This window comes from Micropterus salmoides, unplaced genomic scaffold, assembly GCF_014851395.1.
Source record: "Micropterus salmoides isolate LMB-PRFRI ecotype aquatic unplaced genomic scaffold, ASM1485139v1 Ms_hic_scaffold_7, whole genome shotgun sequence".
In the NCBI taxonomy this organism is placed as follows: Eukaryota; Metazoa; Chordata; class Actinopteri; order Centrarchiformes; family Centrarchidae; genus Micropterus; species Micropterus salmoides.
The window spans coordinates 36,941,133-36,958,377 of record NW_024044459.1 but is presented as its reverse complement, the minus strand read 5'-3'; the positions used below and the strand labels follow the sequence as shown (position 1 = coordinate 36,958,377).

General features: G+C 44.5%; 2 protein-coding genes across 2 annotated transcripts in view; one reads left to right on the top strand and one right to left on the bottom strand.

Annotated features, from left to right (window-relative positions):
• The window catches only part of ogdha (oxoglutarate dehydrogenase a), a 44,521-nt gene extending 33,263 nt beyond the window's left edge, over positions 1-11,258 (bottom strand). The window contains 4 exon segments of the mRNA XM_038703244.1: positions 620-722; positions 3,946-4,122; positions 8,423-8,830; positions 11,114-11,258. Of these exon segments, the coding sequence (XP_038559172.1) occupies positions 620-722; positions 3,946-4,122; positions 8,423-8,662 (520 nt within the window). The 5' untranslated portion in view covers positions 8,663-8,830; positions 11,114-11,258.
• LOC119891504 (scavenger receptor cysteine-rich type 1 protein M160-like) overlaps positions 1-17,245 on the top strand; it is a 1,270,577-nt gene that overhangs the window by 1,062,529 nt on the left and 190,803 nt on the right. The window lies entirely within an intron of this gene.

The window sequence follows — 17,245 nt, the reverse complement described above, 5'->3', positions numbered from 1 at the left end:
TGCGACGCCGGTGTACGCCGTGACAGTACTGAAGTGAACCTCTGCAGTCAGCTTGTGACGAATGGTAATTTCACATTTAAAGAGGTCACTTCCCCAAACAAAGACACAAACAGGAGGGAAGACTGAATCCTGGCTCTGCAGATATTAAATAAGTTGATCTATATGAGAAACAGATCTGAGAGTCTGTGTTTCCCTTTACAGTAATAAAAACATTTCCACCTAAAATTGGTGCTAAACAACTACCAGAATACAGGAAATGAACTGTAAAATGCCCAAAATCTTGTCTCGTCTCACGAGCTAACTGCTGTCACACCCCTAACCATACAAACACATTTCAGCAAATACGCAAATATCCTCATTCCCGGAAGTTAGATTAAGTTCAAGGTTCAGGTCAAAGTTTCAGAAACGTGTTATTGTACACGAGAAGGTTCAGGAAACTCTTCCAACGTGCACAGCAACAAGATTTCAGGTTGAAACACAGAAACATTCCCAGTTCCCAACTTTACCAAACTTCCCCCCGACTACCGGTACGTTTCAGAAACAGCCTGCGAGGCAGACCAGGTGGGAACAGGAGGGTGGGGCGGCGGTCGGGCTGTTTTCTAAGGGGTTAGCTCCTCACCCAGCTTGTCGGAGGAGGTGATTATGTCAGTGGGGACACACGAGTCCAGATCGGCGTCCATGATGCCGAGAGGGTCCAACTGGGCCACATGGTGCCCTCGGATCTACAGGGAGTGACAACAGAGCCCACCCAGGACAGGAGGAGGAGGGAGGGGGTGAGGTGTACGAGTGAGGAGGAACGAATGAAGGAGAGGGTGAAGAGGAGGAGGAGGAGGAGGAAACAAGATGCAACGGAACGGAGAGGGAGGAGAGAGATGAGGAGAGCCGAGTGGATGAGAAGCAGGATGGAGTGGAAGATTTATAAAAACAAAGGAAAGACACAGAAAAGTGCAAAAAGATCAACGTCAAAACAGGATTTGACACAAAAACAGAGGAAAGGAGGAAGAGAGTCAGACAACAGCAGGGTTTAAAGAAGAAAAACAGCAGAGAGGAGGGAGAGAGAAGGAGAGGGAGGGTGGGAGGAGAAGCAGCATTAACACCACACAGTGGAAGCAGTTCGTCTGTTTAGCTCTGGCGTTCTCACCGACGTCCTGGAAGCCGGCTTTGACCGGAGCATCATCAAAATTCACACAGCTGATTCCCAGAGGATCCAACTGGGTGTTGTGATGCCCCATCACCTGAACACACACCCAGCACACACACACACAAACACACACGCGCCTGGTTATCACAACAACAGCAGCACCGACAGGCGTGCCGCGTTACCGGAGGTCTTCACAGGTCCACATTACTGAGAGCTGAACCAGGACTCCAGTCTAACCAGGTCCAGCTGGGTCGGTCTCAGCCGACGAGGAGCTCAGCTGGATTCATCCACATCACAAACTCGGCTTCTTCTTTTACATTTTATTCGTCAACAGAGTTGCGTGATTGAGAGTTTTTGCTTCGGTCTGCGAGAGGAGTTTAATCTGAAACTGTGTTGTTTCGTCTCATTAAATCAGGATTACCTTTCAAGTCTCATCCACATCTCTGAACCTGTGAAGAGCTCCGCCGACATCAGCAGCCGTCAGCGTTTCTCAACCTTTTCATGACACCAGCAACTAAAGAGGCGTCGAGCATGAAGGAAGCTCCGCTTTGCTCATTCAGGGAGATGTACGGTTAACCAAACATCAATTATACAAGTGTCTCGGAATCAAATCGGATGACTCCATGCGGGGTCACGACCCCAAGGTTGAGAAACTCTACATCGTACGATATCAAACAAAATCCTTACACGAGTTTATTCACTTTCACACGCAAGGATTGTGTTTGACTGATATAAATACGATGATCAATCAAAAGAAATCATCATACAACAACTTCTAATAACGATAATTTAATATTCACTTAAATAATAAATAACAACAACAACAGGCATTTAAAAACACACAGTATGTGTCGGCTCCTCTGAGCTCCAGGAGGTTCTGGGGAAGAAAGACAAGTTAAATATCTCAGTGAACAGACGGGAGGTTTTGGTCGGGATCCGAATATGGAAAAGAAAAAACTCTTTTTTAATAAAAAAACCATCTAAAGAGAAGAAACAGTGCAGAGTTACATTCAAATACATCTCATTCAATTAAAAACTAAATTACATTTAGGATTAAACCTGGTGAGTGGAGGCTTAACTGGCTCCCAACTTTGGTTGGTTCTGGTTCCTCTTCTATTAAAAGAACATTATGTAGTATTTCAAAATGATGTTGATGCCACGCTGACATGAATGATAGCGAGGAGCAAATGAAGCTTCTGTGAAGCACCGAACCACCTGCCATCACCACAGAATGGCGTCACTATCGTTAACGCGCCTTCTTCCCGTCACTCGGTAATGTAGCCGTGTCTCGTGTCGTCACACCTGCTTGATGATTGGCTGTTAGCATCAGTGTCGGGCAAGTTACTCAGAAATGTATATTCTGCTAGTTACTTATTACTCCTTAAAAAAGTAATAATACTTTACTGAATCACTACAGCTCCTTAATCAAATACGCCTAGTAAAAAAAATGTAAAATATGGCGGTCAGCGTTGATAATTATCGGCCAATTATGGGAAACACTGCTTTCCCCCCCAAACAAAGGCCTCCCCAGACTTTATTAACTAATATCATATTCCCGACTCAAATCCCGACTTTTGAACTACTGTTTTTCTGCACATGTAGCCTGTTTATACGAGCAGTATCCAGTGTTTTTAGAAAACGCCGCTCTCTCCCGACGAGTCCGAGCATCAGCGGCAGCAGCTGCCGGACTTTCTTTCTGTAAGTGACACAGTAACGGCAGCAGCTACTAGGAAAAGTAATAATTAGTGCTGGGCAAGGATTAAACTTTTTACTGTTAATTTAAATGTACTGCTGTTTATACAACAGTGTAATAACATGTGGTTTGGTTCACTTTAAACAAACAGCAGTGTTCCCTTTACACAGCAGCAATAAAATATATTTCTTGTAAATCTCAACTTGAACATTAATGTAAATCAAATCACATATAAAACCAAAGCGGTTTGTCGCTGCCGGGACGTTACCTTTTATCTTGCTCGTTAAAACAAGTCAGAGTCCAGTTTTCTGAGCAGGTATCAGCAGAAACAGTCCGCGTCCCCGTTGGCGGTCGAGCACAAGCACCTCACGCACACGCCCGCCGCAGGTGAACCGTCTTAAACTTTTGTACGCGACGCGCAGCACAAATCAGCGGAGGAGAGACTGATTCTCGCCGTTTGTGAGTTTCCAGAATGTGTTTAAAACTAGATGAAGGCCTGTCAGGTAAAGTTATGTGTAATTTGAACTCAAGTTAAATAGGCTACAGCGGTGTAGTGCGCAGACGCTGTTGCTATGGTTACCATCCACAGAGCGTCCGCCGTTTACCTGCGGAGCGACGATGAACAACGTTCCTCGGACATCTTCCCCAACACTAACCAGCGATCCACTTCGCTGTGGCGTTTGATCGCTTGGCTTGCGCTCGTCTATCGTCCGGCGTAGTCTGCCGAAGCCTCAGATCAAAAACACACCTCACATAATGTTGCTTTAATCCTCTTGTGAGCCCTTCTGTGCTGGTTGAAAAGCTAAACATGAGTGTGGTCCCATTTAAAAAGGCCACTTCACCCAAAATAAATCAAACCCTGGACAAAATTTAACCAAAACCATCTGCTGAGGGAGAGACGGGAGGCAGCGACACCGTGAGGTGCGTGCAGGTTGTTGTAGAGCGGCTCATTGGACGGCTCACCGGCTGACTTTAAAGCACTCCTCCTTCTCACTAACGCTTTACGACACACTTTGATGTGGTGCCGGGTCACATCAGGGAGGCGTTCCCTCCTGCAGACGGGCGGTGTGAGGAGGGTCCAGCCCACCCGTGTGTGCCTGTGTGTGCGTACCTGGTAGGCCCTGATGAGCGACTGGACGGCCAGGTGATCCTCCACCAGCTTCTCCACGTTGGGCTGAGCTCCGACCAGAGAGGAGAGCTGAGGAGCTGAAGACAGACCCAGAGGGGACTGGTAGGCGGCGCCGGGGGGAGCGCCGGCGTTGGCGTTCCTGAAAAATACATCCCACGACTGGACGAGGAGGAGGAGAGAAAAAAGAAAGATGAAGGAAGTGAGAAGACGTTGAATAATAGAAGAGCAGCCTGTCTGTCCTCTGCAGGTTGGTCCAGCTGTTCCTCTTCTTCTGGGCAATTCATCACATTTAGATCATGTTCCAGGTATTTTGTGAACATTTATGATAACAGCGTATTTACAGGAATCCTGAAGTAAAATTCAAAACCTTTGAAAGACTTTTTCAACATATTTTAAGACTGCCGCGCCGCTTTGAGCTGTAACTGATTAAATCAGCCACACGCCTTTAAAAAGGGTTTTTAAAAGGAATTTAAATCTATTTATAGCATATTTATTGCCTGTATGTCACCAGGTTGTAACGCCACATAAAAATTGAGGCAGTCACCGACTTTCTCAGTTGCCTATAACAGCCTGTACGGGCCAACAGTTTTCTCTGTGAAGGTCAGATTTCCTGTGAAAAGCAACCGTCTTACATAAACTATGACGTTTATGTTTGCAGCATTACAGCAAATCATGTGAACCACAGCGTCATTTTGTGTTTTAGTTGGTTTAAACGGGATAATGTGAGCTCGCCTGCAAAGATCTGTGTGATAACTTTCATCCACCACTTGATCAATAGAGCAAAATTCAAACAGGCCAGGAGGGAACGAAGATAATAAAAGTCGTGTAGGCGCTGCAGCACAGGCACAACCTGGAGGAGGAACTGCTCTAAATGACAGGATTAGTATAACATTAGAACGTTAAGTTAAAAGTATATTGTTAATTTAATAGTAAACTGTAAGTTTGATATTAATATATTCATTATGTTCAATATAATAGTATATAAAAACTTACAACTAGTGTTTACTTTTTAAGACTTTTTAAGACAGCCTGGATAAAATTAGATTTATAGATTAGGATGTCAAGAACCTGCAACTACTACAACCTTTATGGACCTCACGCCGACGGCCTCAAACTGGCCGCAGGAGGTCCGTTGTTGGCACGATCATGTTTAAATTGATCTAAAATGAAAACAGCTAGAGCTTTCATTCTTTTTGCAGCGGAAAGCTCGTGTTTTTGTCCTTCACGCCGTCACATTGTCCGCTCACGATGACGTCATCACGTTAAGTTGCTTGCGGTGGAAGACTGAGTGAAAACGCTTTGTGGCGCTAGGTGTTTTCCCTGAACTGGCCCCGGTAGCCTTTTGTTTATATTATACTTTTTAAATCCATCTAAAATAATTTTTGCATCGCACTGTACGCTTCAGTGACGTCATTACGTTTCGTTACGTGTAGCTAACATGGAAGGCTTAGGTCTGACAGCACTTTCACAATATAAACACCTCGTCGCTCTGCTCAGAAAAGTGACCACGTCTCAAAAACTAAAAAAGGTGCACAGTTCAAATAACGTGTGGAGGGTGAAGAACTATTTTGTCCATCTTTCTACATTTAGAAATATTTTGGATCAATATGCTTTGTGTTTCTTTTGTAGAATTTTCTAAGAATACACGTTACACATTATTATGGTTTATTGACTTACAAAACCTTTTAGCTGTACAGATTGTATGGAAGTGCAGCATTTGAAGATACTCCAAGAAATGACATCACAACAGGCAAAAATACCAGAGCAGGCACTGGCAGACCGTTTGTAATGCAGAGTTCAAAGGGTTAAAATTATTTTAAGGCTTTTCGGTGAACAGCTACGAGACGTGGTCAAACAACACGTCGCGTGAACACGGACTTCTCTCTGAAGGAGAAACAGCTGCCGTCAGAAGACAGAGCAGCTCCCTACAGCCGGTTTTCTCCGGCTGCTGCGGCTTCAGGTTTCCACTCGGTGATTCACGAGTTCAGAATGAGCTGAATAACCGGCCGCCTTCGCCACAAAGACATTTCAACACACTTCGCTCCCTCGCTGCAGCTCAGCCCACTTCACATCAGTATTCAGTGGGAGATCCTGATCCGAGCACCGCACACCTCCAGGACCTGCAGCACATCCAATGCTAGACATCACAATGTAGTCTACATGAGTCCATCTGTGCTCTCCGCCCGCTTGTCTACACGCGAAGCACGAGGGGTTTATTTTAATGGTATTAATCCGTATTTGTCCAATAGGGACGTCACTTTAGTTTTAATGTAAGGACCCGTTTGATTTAAAGTCTCTAAGTTCATCGAGAAACTCCAACAGCGCGATTACTAGAAAGCCTCGATGCAAAGTTTAATCCACGTTGTTTCATACCGACGCTGTAGACAAGTGAAGACGATGTGATTTATTGGATCGGATCGCAAAACAGAGGATGAGAGAGGACAAAGCGAGGGACGAAGGAGAGACAAAGACAGAAAGTGTCCAAAGTCTGGGAGAAAAAAAGAGCCGGCCCACCAAATTCAAAGCTTTTTAAGACTTTAAGAGGTCAACAAATATAATTTAAGACCCCAAAAGTGTCGAAACTCTTTCTTTAATAGAGAAGAGATGCCACATTAATCCTGTAGAAACTAATCGCTAATACATAACACCTCCAATATTCACCTGGTTCAAGGTAAAGGGTTTGTGTTTTATGTGCAAGCTGTCTTGCTGCAGGCCGTGCCTTCAGCTCCGTCATGTGACTGAGCTTCAGCTATTATTAGCCTGGTGGTGCTTTAGGACTCGGTTCTAACATGTGGGAGTCTCTGTAGGTGGATCACAAGAACACCTTCAGGTTCAGTCAGTCCCACAGGGGGCGCTGCCTCCCACCAGCCGTACACTGAGCCACCTCCACGATCTACTTAAACTACCCTGTCGTCACGCAGAGGCCACCTTGGTAACGCCTCCGGGCGGTTATTTCGGACTAACAGGATCAGGCCTCTCTCTGAATGAATGGGCAGAGCGCCACGCCTGCACTTTCACATAGAAGTGGAGCCCGACTGATTTAAACAGACAGATCTTCCCTCGTGTGTTGCATAGTTTGCCCACAAGAGGGCGCTCTGCAGCTCCTCTTAACAACACTGCTGCACCAGAAAAACCACAAAAGAAGACACTCAGCTGACCGGAGTCTCCTCTGCCTGTAGAAACAGGCAGAAGGCTGTGAGAGCCGCCCTCTCCCGCCTCACAGCTGTCTAATGGTACGTTGGTTGAGAGTTGGAGGCGACGCTGCCGACAAACATGATTCAAAGTCCCATTTTGTGAACCGACCAATCACAGCCAGGAGGAGGCGGGACATTAAAAAAAAGGTTGAGGCGCTACAGCAAACTTTAGAAATGTTGAACTCGTTGTACGGTACGCACGTTTTTTAATATCGACAAGTTAGTAATTTGCATAAACAAATCGGAGACCAACCACCATGTAGAGCATTTTTATAGGCTACTAATGGTAAACTGTAGTATCCTGTACTATTCTCTGAAATTATAATAAACAAACAAACATAAGCACTAATCAAAGCTCAACCACAGTGGCATCAGAAAAATATGGTTTTATTAGTGTAACCTGTAAATATATTATTATACTGACGTTATAATATTTACTAATCCACTCATTTATACCTTTACTCCTCCAGGTTGTGGAAATACTCTGTTTATCACATGGTCAGAAATTACAAGAAAATAGAGTTCTGCCATAAGACTTTACTGTGCTGTCCCGTGAACATGTCACCCCCCAAAGGCCCAAACGTTACAGCAGCTAACGCTAGCCACAAAGCTAACGGCGTGTTTATCGGTGCAGGAGCGTGAACATTCATGAGCCGTTAAACTACAGTTTCTGACGTATTCTAAATATATATCCGCGAGCCGTCAGTCTGCAGTTGAAGTCGGCGAGTCTGAAATGATTAAACCAATAAACGTGAGCTGAACAAGAAGCTTCCTGCAGCTCCTCTTAGTGCGACGCTGGAGATGTGAACCGCTGTCGTCTGAGCCGTAGCGGCTCTGGTTGTAGCTTTAACGTCGTAGACGCTCATGCAGTATTAGAAGCATCCAACAGCAGCTCACTGTAACGTCATGATTTAATGATAATGACATAATTAATTTCATAATTTAATTTAAGGATGAAATGTTAAACATGAAATGCTCTCGGCTCCACAGCTTTTATCCACTGAAAAAGGAAGCTTGAGAAGTATTTTCATTCAATTAAAAGCTCCTTACGTACTTGAAAACATACCGTTTATATAAACTAATCCTTCAAACCTTCTGCAGCTACTGCCCGGACGGGGGAAACAACATTACTGACTGCTTCACAGCACCATTAACTAGCGTTTGATGACCATACTTAATGTTTTACGTTCCTTTTTAAGGCGCCTGTATGTCCGTGTCCCTGTTTGTGGTCCTCCACACCAGCAGGGGGCTCCACGGCTCCTTACCTTGTGAACACTCTTGGGGTTCTCCAGCCAGGCATAGTACATCTCCTCCACGTAGTTGGAGCTCGTCCCGTTTAGGAACGGCTCCGAGGCCACAGGCGCCGTGTAGCACCTGACTGGCTGAAACGTCCTTGTGCCGCCTGCGGAGGCGACTGTGATTGGCCGCTGCTGGCCGACAGTCTGAGCCGCCTGCGAGGCGGTGAGCGGACGCAATCGCGCCGCACAAGTCCTTAAACGATGCATGAGCAGTCCTTAAAGTATCGCACGCACACGGTGGTGGTGGTCAGTCCGACGGGCCGGACGTCCTCAACCTCAGAACGAAGACGGGATAAAAACGTAGTCCACCCGGCTCAGTCCCAGACGGCGAGAGAGAGGGATGAATGAAGCGTCCACTGGTGGTGCGTTAGTCCACTGAGAGAGAGAGAGAGACACTGTGTTAGAGAGGGAGAGAGAGAGAGAGTTCACGCCTCAAACAGCATGAGCCTGAACAGGAAGTGTTTACAGCGTGAACGCCCTGCGACAAAAAGGCTAAACAAAGTGTCACAGAGAAAAAGAAGAAGACGGAGTTCAGATGTGAACAGAAGGAAATGAATACACGGTGGCAGTGACAAGTTGTGAAACACATGACCACGGTGGTCACCAGCAAAGCCTCTGGATTGTTATTTTTCACGCACTCGTGTTTCTGCTTTTTCTTCTGTTTGTAGATATTTTCCATTTTTATAAATACAGTTACTACTGATGTTTTTCTGTTCTTCAGCACACACCTGACCTGCTCACTGGGTGTCTGTAGTAAACTGTCCAACTGTATCTGAGAACGTGTCCTGAATAACTTTATAGCTCATTTGCAGCTCTCGCACGGGGACTATTTCGTTAAATGGAAAAAAAACGTTAACACGTGTTTATGTCCCCACAAACCAAGTTATCACAAGTTGGAGTCTGAATTGTTCTGCAGTTACCCTAAATACGCTAGTTGGCAGTAGCATTATAGCGTCCACAGTGTTGACCTCTGCCCGTTTAGCAGGTTAACTTCCGGTTTAGAGCTCCGTTTTATGGCGGGTGGTTTGGGCTGCACTAGCTTCTTTAAGTTTGTATTCGACAGAATACCTTATTATCTCAATTTAAAGTAAGAAAACAAATGTTCACGTGACATAAAAAGACAAGTTATTATTTTGGTCAGTAAAAAATATGTTTGGTCGGTGGATTTTTTCATCTACCAGTCCCGTTGGCAGGTGAGCCAAAAAGTTCAGTTCCAATTTTAGAAAAATAGAGCAGAAGAAAGCTAGAAAACGACTCTTTTTACATTAGAGTCAGCGTCGGCCCTCAGTTAGAGCGAGTCCTATACTGCGCTGTGATTGGCCTGCTGTGGTTTAGTGCAGGGTCACTTGCTATATATATGTCAGAGGTCGCACGCCTCTGGAGCAACTAGGGTTTAAAGTGTCTTTTCTCAGGGACACACTGGATGCGTTGGGAATCGAACCCTGGTCTCCCACACCAAAGATGTGTCTTATCACCGTCGTCACCCCAATAAACAACAAGGTTATCACCAATACATCACGACACACCTAATTTAAGACTCTGGCAACAAGACCAAACGTGTTCCAACTACTCTCAGCACTACTGGGATTTGTGTTTAACGTCTTTGTCCCAACAATCACGGGTGTGTCGTGGGTCTGGGCTGCAGAGCCCAGGTGAAGCGCGGTGGGACAAACCCGTCAAACACACACCTGAGGCTGCAAGCGTTCCCCTGCAGCCTGAGAACCTGTCAAATGTCATTCCTCACAGTCCTGCTGGTCCACTTCCCCAAAGCCCCGGCCTGTGACAGAAGCAGTCAGAGGCAGTAAAGGTCCAGTAAAGCCTCCAGAAGACTTTAATCTTCTAAAATAAATACAGCTTTCATTATCTCCCGTCTGCCGGAGCCGAGGAACCTTCACGTGCTGCCTCAGCTGGAGTTTGTCCGTCTGTGTTTTGACCTTGCTGGGTCTCCACTCCCTGCCTGCCTCCATTCTCCTTCCCTCACCCCGAGCCGGGACCCGCCCACCGCTGCCTGCCCCCGGCCTTCTGATTGGCTCACAGCGACAAATCCCGCCCGGAAATAGGACTCCAAAGCTTCCCTATTGGCTGCGTTAGCTGTCGGTCACTTTGTCCTTTCACAAGTCATGAGTTCCCGAAAATTACACAGCCTGCTTTATGACAACAGTATAAAATGGTCCTCTTCTGAATGTTTCTGTGAAAATGACCTAAAACCTTCAGACCGGAAGCTACAGAGCGCCGGTTATTATTCATCAGCCTGGGATAAAACGTGTTGGGTTACGTAATTAGCCGGTTAGCTGTAACTTTCGAATATTAATTGGCATTAGCGCGCTTGGCTAGCGGCTACACTGCTGCTAATTTAGGCAACTTACCCGGACGTCAGGTCACAAACTCGCAGGTTAATATCAGCGCTGATCTTTTACTAAGTGAAGCGTCACTTCCACGAGCACCGACCCTGAACCTGAACCCTCCTGTACCCGCTAACGTGTGTGTGTCAGCTAGCACGCGGGTAACATGCTAACAGGTTTTGTCTGTCTCACATTCCTGCGGACTGATTTCTACTTTTCTCTCTGAACGGAAACCAGGACGTGTCTCCCGCGCGGGAGACCAGAGCGTAATAATCTCTCGGGACGTCGTGAGGGCCTAAAAGTTCCGGTTACTGACCTCGAGAAACGGGTTTCAGCGGCTCCCCTCTCGGCCGGTCTCCCGGATGCCCTTCGCCTCTCTCCCGGTAAAATGATGACAGCTCCTCGAGGGGGGCGCGGAGCACGGGAGCGAGGCCCTCTGCGTGATGCGGCAGTGACGTCAAGACGCACGTTAGGGGGATAAAATAAAATTTGCAAAAACATTTTTTTTAAATAAATAAACAGAATTAAATTCAGGGTTTAATGAAAATGTTTAATCTGACATTTAAATTAATTTTTTTAATAACTTAATGCTTTAGTATCAGAATCAGAAGGAGCTTTATTGCCAAGTAGTGGAATTAGCTGTGGTGATGAGGTGCTACACGCAGACAGACATACAGCTGACATAAACAGATGTAGAAATATATAAATATGTACTAAACAAATGCAAATATATAAGAATAACAGAAGAATATAATAAAGAATATAAAAAAAATAAAATAAAAATAACAATGGGAAAACAACAGTTTACAATTAACAACAACAACAAAGTAAACAAACAAATATGTGCAATGTGCATGATATGATATGCAGTGATATTTACAATACCATTGTATTATTTGAAGGGGGGGTCAGTAGGGGGCCCGAGCCTTGTTGATGAGGCTGCAGATGGGAAGAAGCTGTTTTTGTGGCGAGAGGTTTTGGTCCTGATGGACCGCAGCCTCCTGCCAGACGGGAGAGTCTGGAACAGTTTGTGGCCGGGATAGGAGGAGTCAGCTGCAATCTTTCCTGCTCGCCTCAGAGTCCTGGAGGCGTGCAGGTCCTGAAGGGAAGGGAGATTGCAGCTAATATGCAAATGTATCTGCACGTCCAATTATTACTTCATATCATGCACAAATGTGGCACATTGCAAATATTTGTTGTTAACTGTTAATCGTTGTTGTTCTATATATTTTATATTTTGCCAATTTATATATATATATGTACACAATATTCTCTTCCATTGTATATAACTTTGTTTATTCCATATAAGGCTGCACAGTATATTGTTTGAGCATCGTCATCGCAATGTGTCCTTGCGCAATAGTCACATCGCAGAAAAATGCAATGCCAAGCAAGTCACATTAACTCAAACACTTCAACGTTTTTGCTGCTTGATACAAAAGAAAAACTTGCAGAGTTCTCTTTTCCATGACTAATCTACAAGAGGAGTCTGTCTGATGTCATTATTAACTCAGATTTAAGGGGTTCTTGGATACACAGTTTGTTGCTAGTGAGTATCAAGCAGCATCCTCCAATCACAATGTTGTTCTTGATCAGTTTATCAAAACCAAGAGACCAAGATTAATCTTAGATTAAGTGAAGCATGGTGGAGGTGATGTCATGGCTGCTTCTGGAACAGGCTCATTAATATTTATTGATGATGTAACTGATGATAGTCGCAGCAGAATGAATTCAGAAGTGGACAGAAACATTTTGTCTGCCAGATTACAGAGAAATGCATTGAAACTAACGGGGAGGAAGTTTATCATGCAGCAGGACAATGAGCCAAAGCACACTGCCAACAAAACAAAGAACTTCACCAGGGGAAAAAGTGGAAGGTATTTCACCTCCTTAAGAGGAGACTGAAGGGAGAAACACCCCGAAACAAACAAGAAGTGAAAGAAGCTGTCGTAAAAGCCTGGAATAGCTTCACAAATGAAGAATGCAACAGTTTGGTGATGTCGATGGGTCGCAGGCTTGAGGCAGTTACTGCAAGCAAGGGTTCTGCCACCAAATATTAAATGTTATTTACTTTAAGATTAATTCATTACTTTTGCTCACCTAAGAATGCTGTGGTCTAATACAGACTGTGACATGTCCTGAGTTGTTTCACACATCTAGATGTGAATACCAGGAAATAAAAGCTGAAATTCTGAACTCTTGTCTCATCTTTTGATCTTAAACCCAAATGACTTCAGTGAACAACAAAAACAAAGAAATTTGCCTCACTGTTCCAATGCTTTTGGAGGGGACTGTAAATCACACTGATAAAGTAGTAGACTACAGCTACTGCTGTTGTACCACCAGTACAGTGTTCGGAGTAACTAGTAATGTGTAATTTAGTTACAGAATAAATGTAATTGTAATCTCTTACAGTTACATGTGCACAATCTTTTCCTTTGCAGTTTCCTGCCGCACCTGTTTAGTTTGATGCTGTTCTGATGCTTCTGATTGGTGTTTGTGCAGCGCCGCCGTCTGCCAGTTCAACTGAAAACAGCTGAAAACTTTCACTAGAAATTTAGAAACGCAATCAAAAAGTTATTAAATCTAACAAGTCATGTTACTTTGATAAAGTTACCAAAATAGTTACACTACACCTATTACATTTAGACAGTAACCTTCCCAACGCTGCACCAGAAAGTAGTGGACACACATTCAGATCCTTAATTATGTAAAAAAAAAAAAAGTAATACTGACTGTAAAAAGATTCCATTATAAGTAAAATTCCTGCATTTAAAATGGCAGCATGTAAATGTTGTAGCTGATAAAAAGAGCTGATTCTTTCTAAGCTGCTTGTTTTGACATTTTGAGATGTTTTTTTTTTCTTCCCTGAAGACGTCATCAGATGTTTGACTTCCTTGTTTCTGTGTCGTTGCTTGTATGAGTGGTTTCACCTTTCTCATTATGTTCACTTGGTGCGTGTTCGTGTCTCTGGATTGTTCCCCTGGCTTCCTGACAGTCATTTAGGATTTATAGGATCAGTTTTGGACTTAAGGACCTCTCACCTGTTTTGTTGTGGACTGCAAACTTTACCTCACCTTTAAGATTTCACCTGTTGAATAAAATGTAGGAGCCGTCTGCACCTGGACAGCTGAACGTAACACAAGTAGCTTCAAGTTTTCACCAGAAAGTAAAGTGTGAACACGAGACTGAACCCGCAGCTGGCTGTTGGGGTCTGATTGATGGAGAATAAACTAAATTTCACTGCAGGTTTAAGCCTTCAGGACCCGTAGATCTTAATTATGTGTGCTGTACCTGAGTGTATTTATACATCAGCTGACACACAACATACCTACAGGAACATAATAATCAATCAGCCTCACAAGGTTTCCACGTGACACAGCAATATTTAATAATGAAATAAAAGTTTGTTTTTACCACAGATAACATGTTTACACTTTGCAAAATAAAGAAAACAAAAAAAAAATCCTATATTTATTATGATAGAAAAAGGTAATGAGATTCTCTGCGTTGCCATGGTGATAACAGTGTTTACAGGGAGGTCGACCAATCACACCCACCTTACCTGCTGTGGTACAGCACACACACACACACACACACACACACACACAGAGTACACAGGTTTAGCATAAATATAACTGCAGTCACATTCAGACTTTGCCGCCCTGAGTTTTACCTCTCAGGCTTCCTACACACCCCCAAACACTTGTAGTCATTTTTTACTACCTGTAGGCTTAAAGTGTTACTGTAAACCGTAGTGTGGTTTAACAGTAAGCCTACGCAGGTTGGGAGGGGTCTCAGCCTGAAGGACCGAACTCGGGGCCATAAAATCATAGCAACATTTTTCTTCAGAGCAGGCGATCATTCGATCTGTGTTTGATTCTGTTATCATACAAGTACCCAACCCAAACACAGCCATAGATCCACACTCATACACACCCATCCACTCACAATATAGCGTTTAAAGGGTCAGTCTGCTGTTATTATATATATATTTTAAACTAAATCTCATGTTCAGACTCAAACCAACAACACGTCAGTCCTGTCTCACTTCCTGTCTGTGGCTCTCAGCTCCGAGCCCATTGGTTCCTGCTGAAAAACACCGTAAATAAATGGTTGCTGTGTGTATCACTGCAGATGTTAGCAAGCGTCACTCAAACAGGACAGCGCCGGCTTCACCGGGAGGTCCGAGGCTGGTTCACTCGTTCACCTTTTACTCCCTCACGCTGTGAAACGTTTACACTGTAAATAAAGCGATAACGCAGCTGCGCGCCAAACACTGAGAGAATGGAAAGCATTCACGAGCCTCGTTCATTCTCTCAGTGATGATACTGCATGTGATGTACTAGGTTTTTGTTTCATGTGAGCTCGCTAAAGGAAATAAAGCTTCAACGATAGAACTTCAATAGTTAACCTGAAACTATCATTTAAAACACTTCCAGTGTGAAGACTGTCTGTTTTTCTCAGTTTTATATCACAATAAACTCGATATCTTTGGGGTTTTGGGACTTTTCAGTATTATCTGACATTTTTTAGACACACTTAACTGATAATGAAAGTAATCGTTAGGTTTTAATGGTTTCTGGATAACGATGGAGCTCTGCGGCTCAGAGGAAGGACTCGTTAGGAGATCCGTTCACTGCTGGTTTGAGTCTGAACGTGAGATTAGTTAAATTTGAGTTATTCACCCTTTAATTTCAGCAGATTACTGACTGTAATTTGATGCTCTCGTGAGCTTCAGCTGCTCTCAGGTCTCTAAATAATCTGATCACTTTGTCCTCCAGAGTTTTCTCTTTTCTCGGGAATAAAATTACGGGAGAAACACTGATTGTTCTTTTTGCTTGAAATCGACCAAACGGCACAAGATTAGCCCTATGAGTTACTTATTTTAATCCTCATCGGAGTCCACGGCAAATTAAAAATATACTAAAGCAGATAAAAATATTACCGCGATGTTCTCTTCACACAGTGCTTCCAGGTTCGTTAATTGCAGTGGGCGGCTGACAAGTCAGTTAACAGCAGGTGAAGCCGGCCGGACAGAAACAGAAACATTTGGTTTACTGGTGGAGTAAAAATCCCTCGCTTGAATGGAACCCGTGAGTGGCGGGGGAGAAAGCAGGGACTCCCCCCCTCCGGCGTCCGCAGCGTTCACACAACAAGAGAGAAACTAAAACGTCCTGAATGTTTTTAAGTGTTCAGACTGGATGTCCAGAGTTTCGTTCAGTGCCTCGCATTCAGGTGGCGTTAAAGACGCTCTCAGGACTTTTAGAGCAGGAGTTCCTGTGGCGAGAGCTGAGAGTCTGACGGATAATTTCCACCTTCAGACACTTCAACACCGTCTGTGACGCTGAGTAGGTTGAACAGAACATGAACTGTCGAGCTAACTTCCCCTCGGCCACACTGAGACGGCTGAATGTGAAAATGCTGTTTGAACTAAAACGCCCACACGACAGGATAAACGTGGACCCAGTTTTAGGGATGGCCTACATTTCCCAGAAGGCTTCTTAACAGCCTCCGAAGAAGCAGCGGGCTCACCGTGCATTCACGTGGTGTCGGAATAATGGGAGAAATGATTTCCCGAGAAGTTGGAACAACTCTGAAAGTCAAAGAAAATGTTGGTACCCGATTTGCAGAGTTCTTGACGTCATGCTCGCAGAAACATGGCTGATGGTTAGAAACTTTTGATTAATGGTGCAAAATCACGTACTGCATATACATTTTTTGGTAACATGTCAATTGTAATATGGTTTTAGGTTATAACGGTTAGCTCGCAGTCCATGTGACCTAGCTAATCAAACGCATCTTTGCAGCGGCGTCCACGTTGCTTCCACATTCTGACTTAAAAGCACATGAACACACCAGAAGAACCATGTCACAAATCGGGGCATGTGAAAGCTCAGCCAGACTCCACCGGAGTTTCTGGGAATATCAGGACGTCACCTCGTGAACGCTCAGCCAGTTTTCCACAGGAGACACTGAACATCGCAGTGTTGAGACGGGGTGTTCCTCACATTCCAGCACGGTCACAGACAGATCCGGAGGAGCTCTGCACTCACACGCCGTTGCATACTGTGGTTTTACAATTGTGGAGAGAGAGCACCGTGCGAAAACGGGTGGTGGAGACCAAGCGCACCCGCACCCAGCAGCGGGGGTGCGTTACATTCCTATGACAGTGTTGAGCGGGGGACGTCCAATCAGACGGCACCAGTGCTTTCATTCACTCAGAGACAGAAAGAAACTAGTGTCCAAGTGCAAGCTCCGCCTCCAGTGACAGTGACCTCTGTGTCTTCAAACCAGCCAATCAGTACATTTATTGACCATTAGCTAAACCTCTGTCATGTGCCAGCGTTCTCAGAGACAACGTTGTCCCCTTCACTCCTGCTCTGCTCTCTTTACAACTCTTTATATTATGTGATATTTTAATCAATAGTGAGCAGCAAATTCCTAG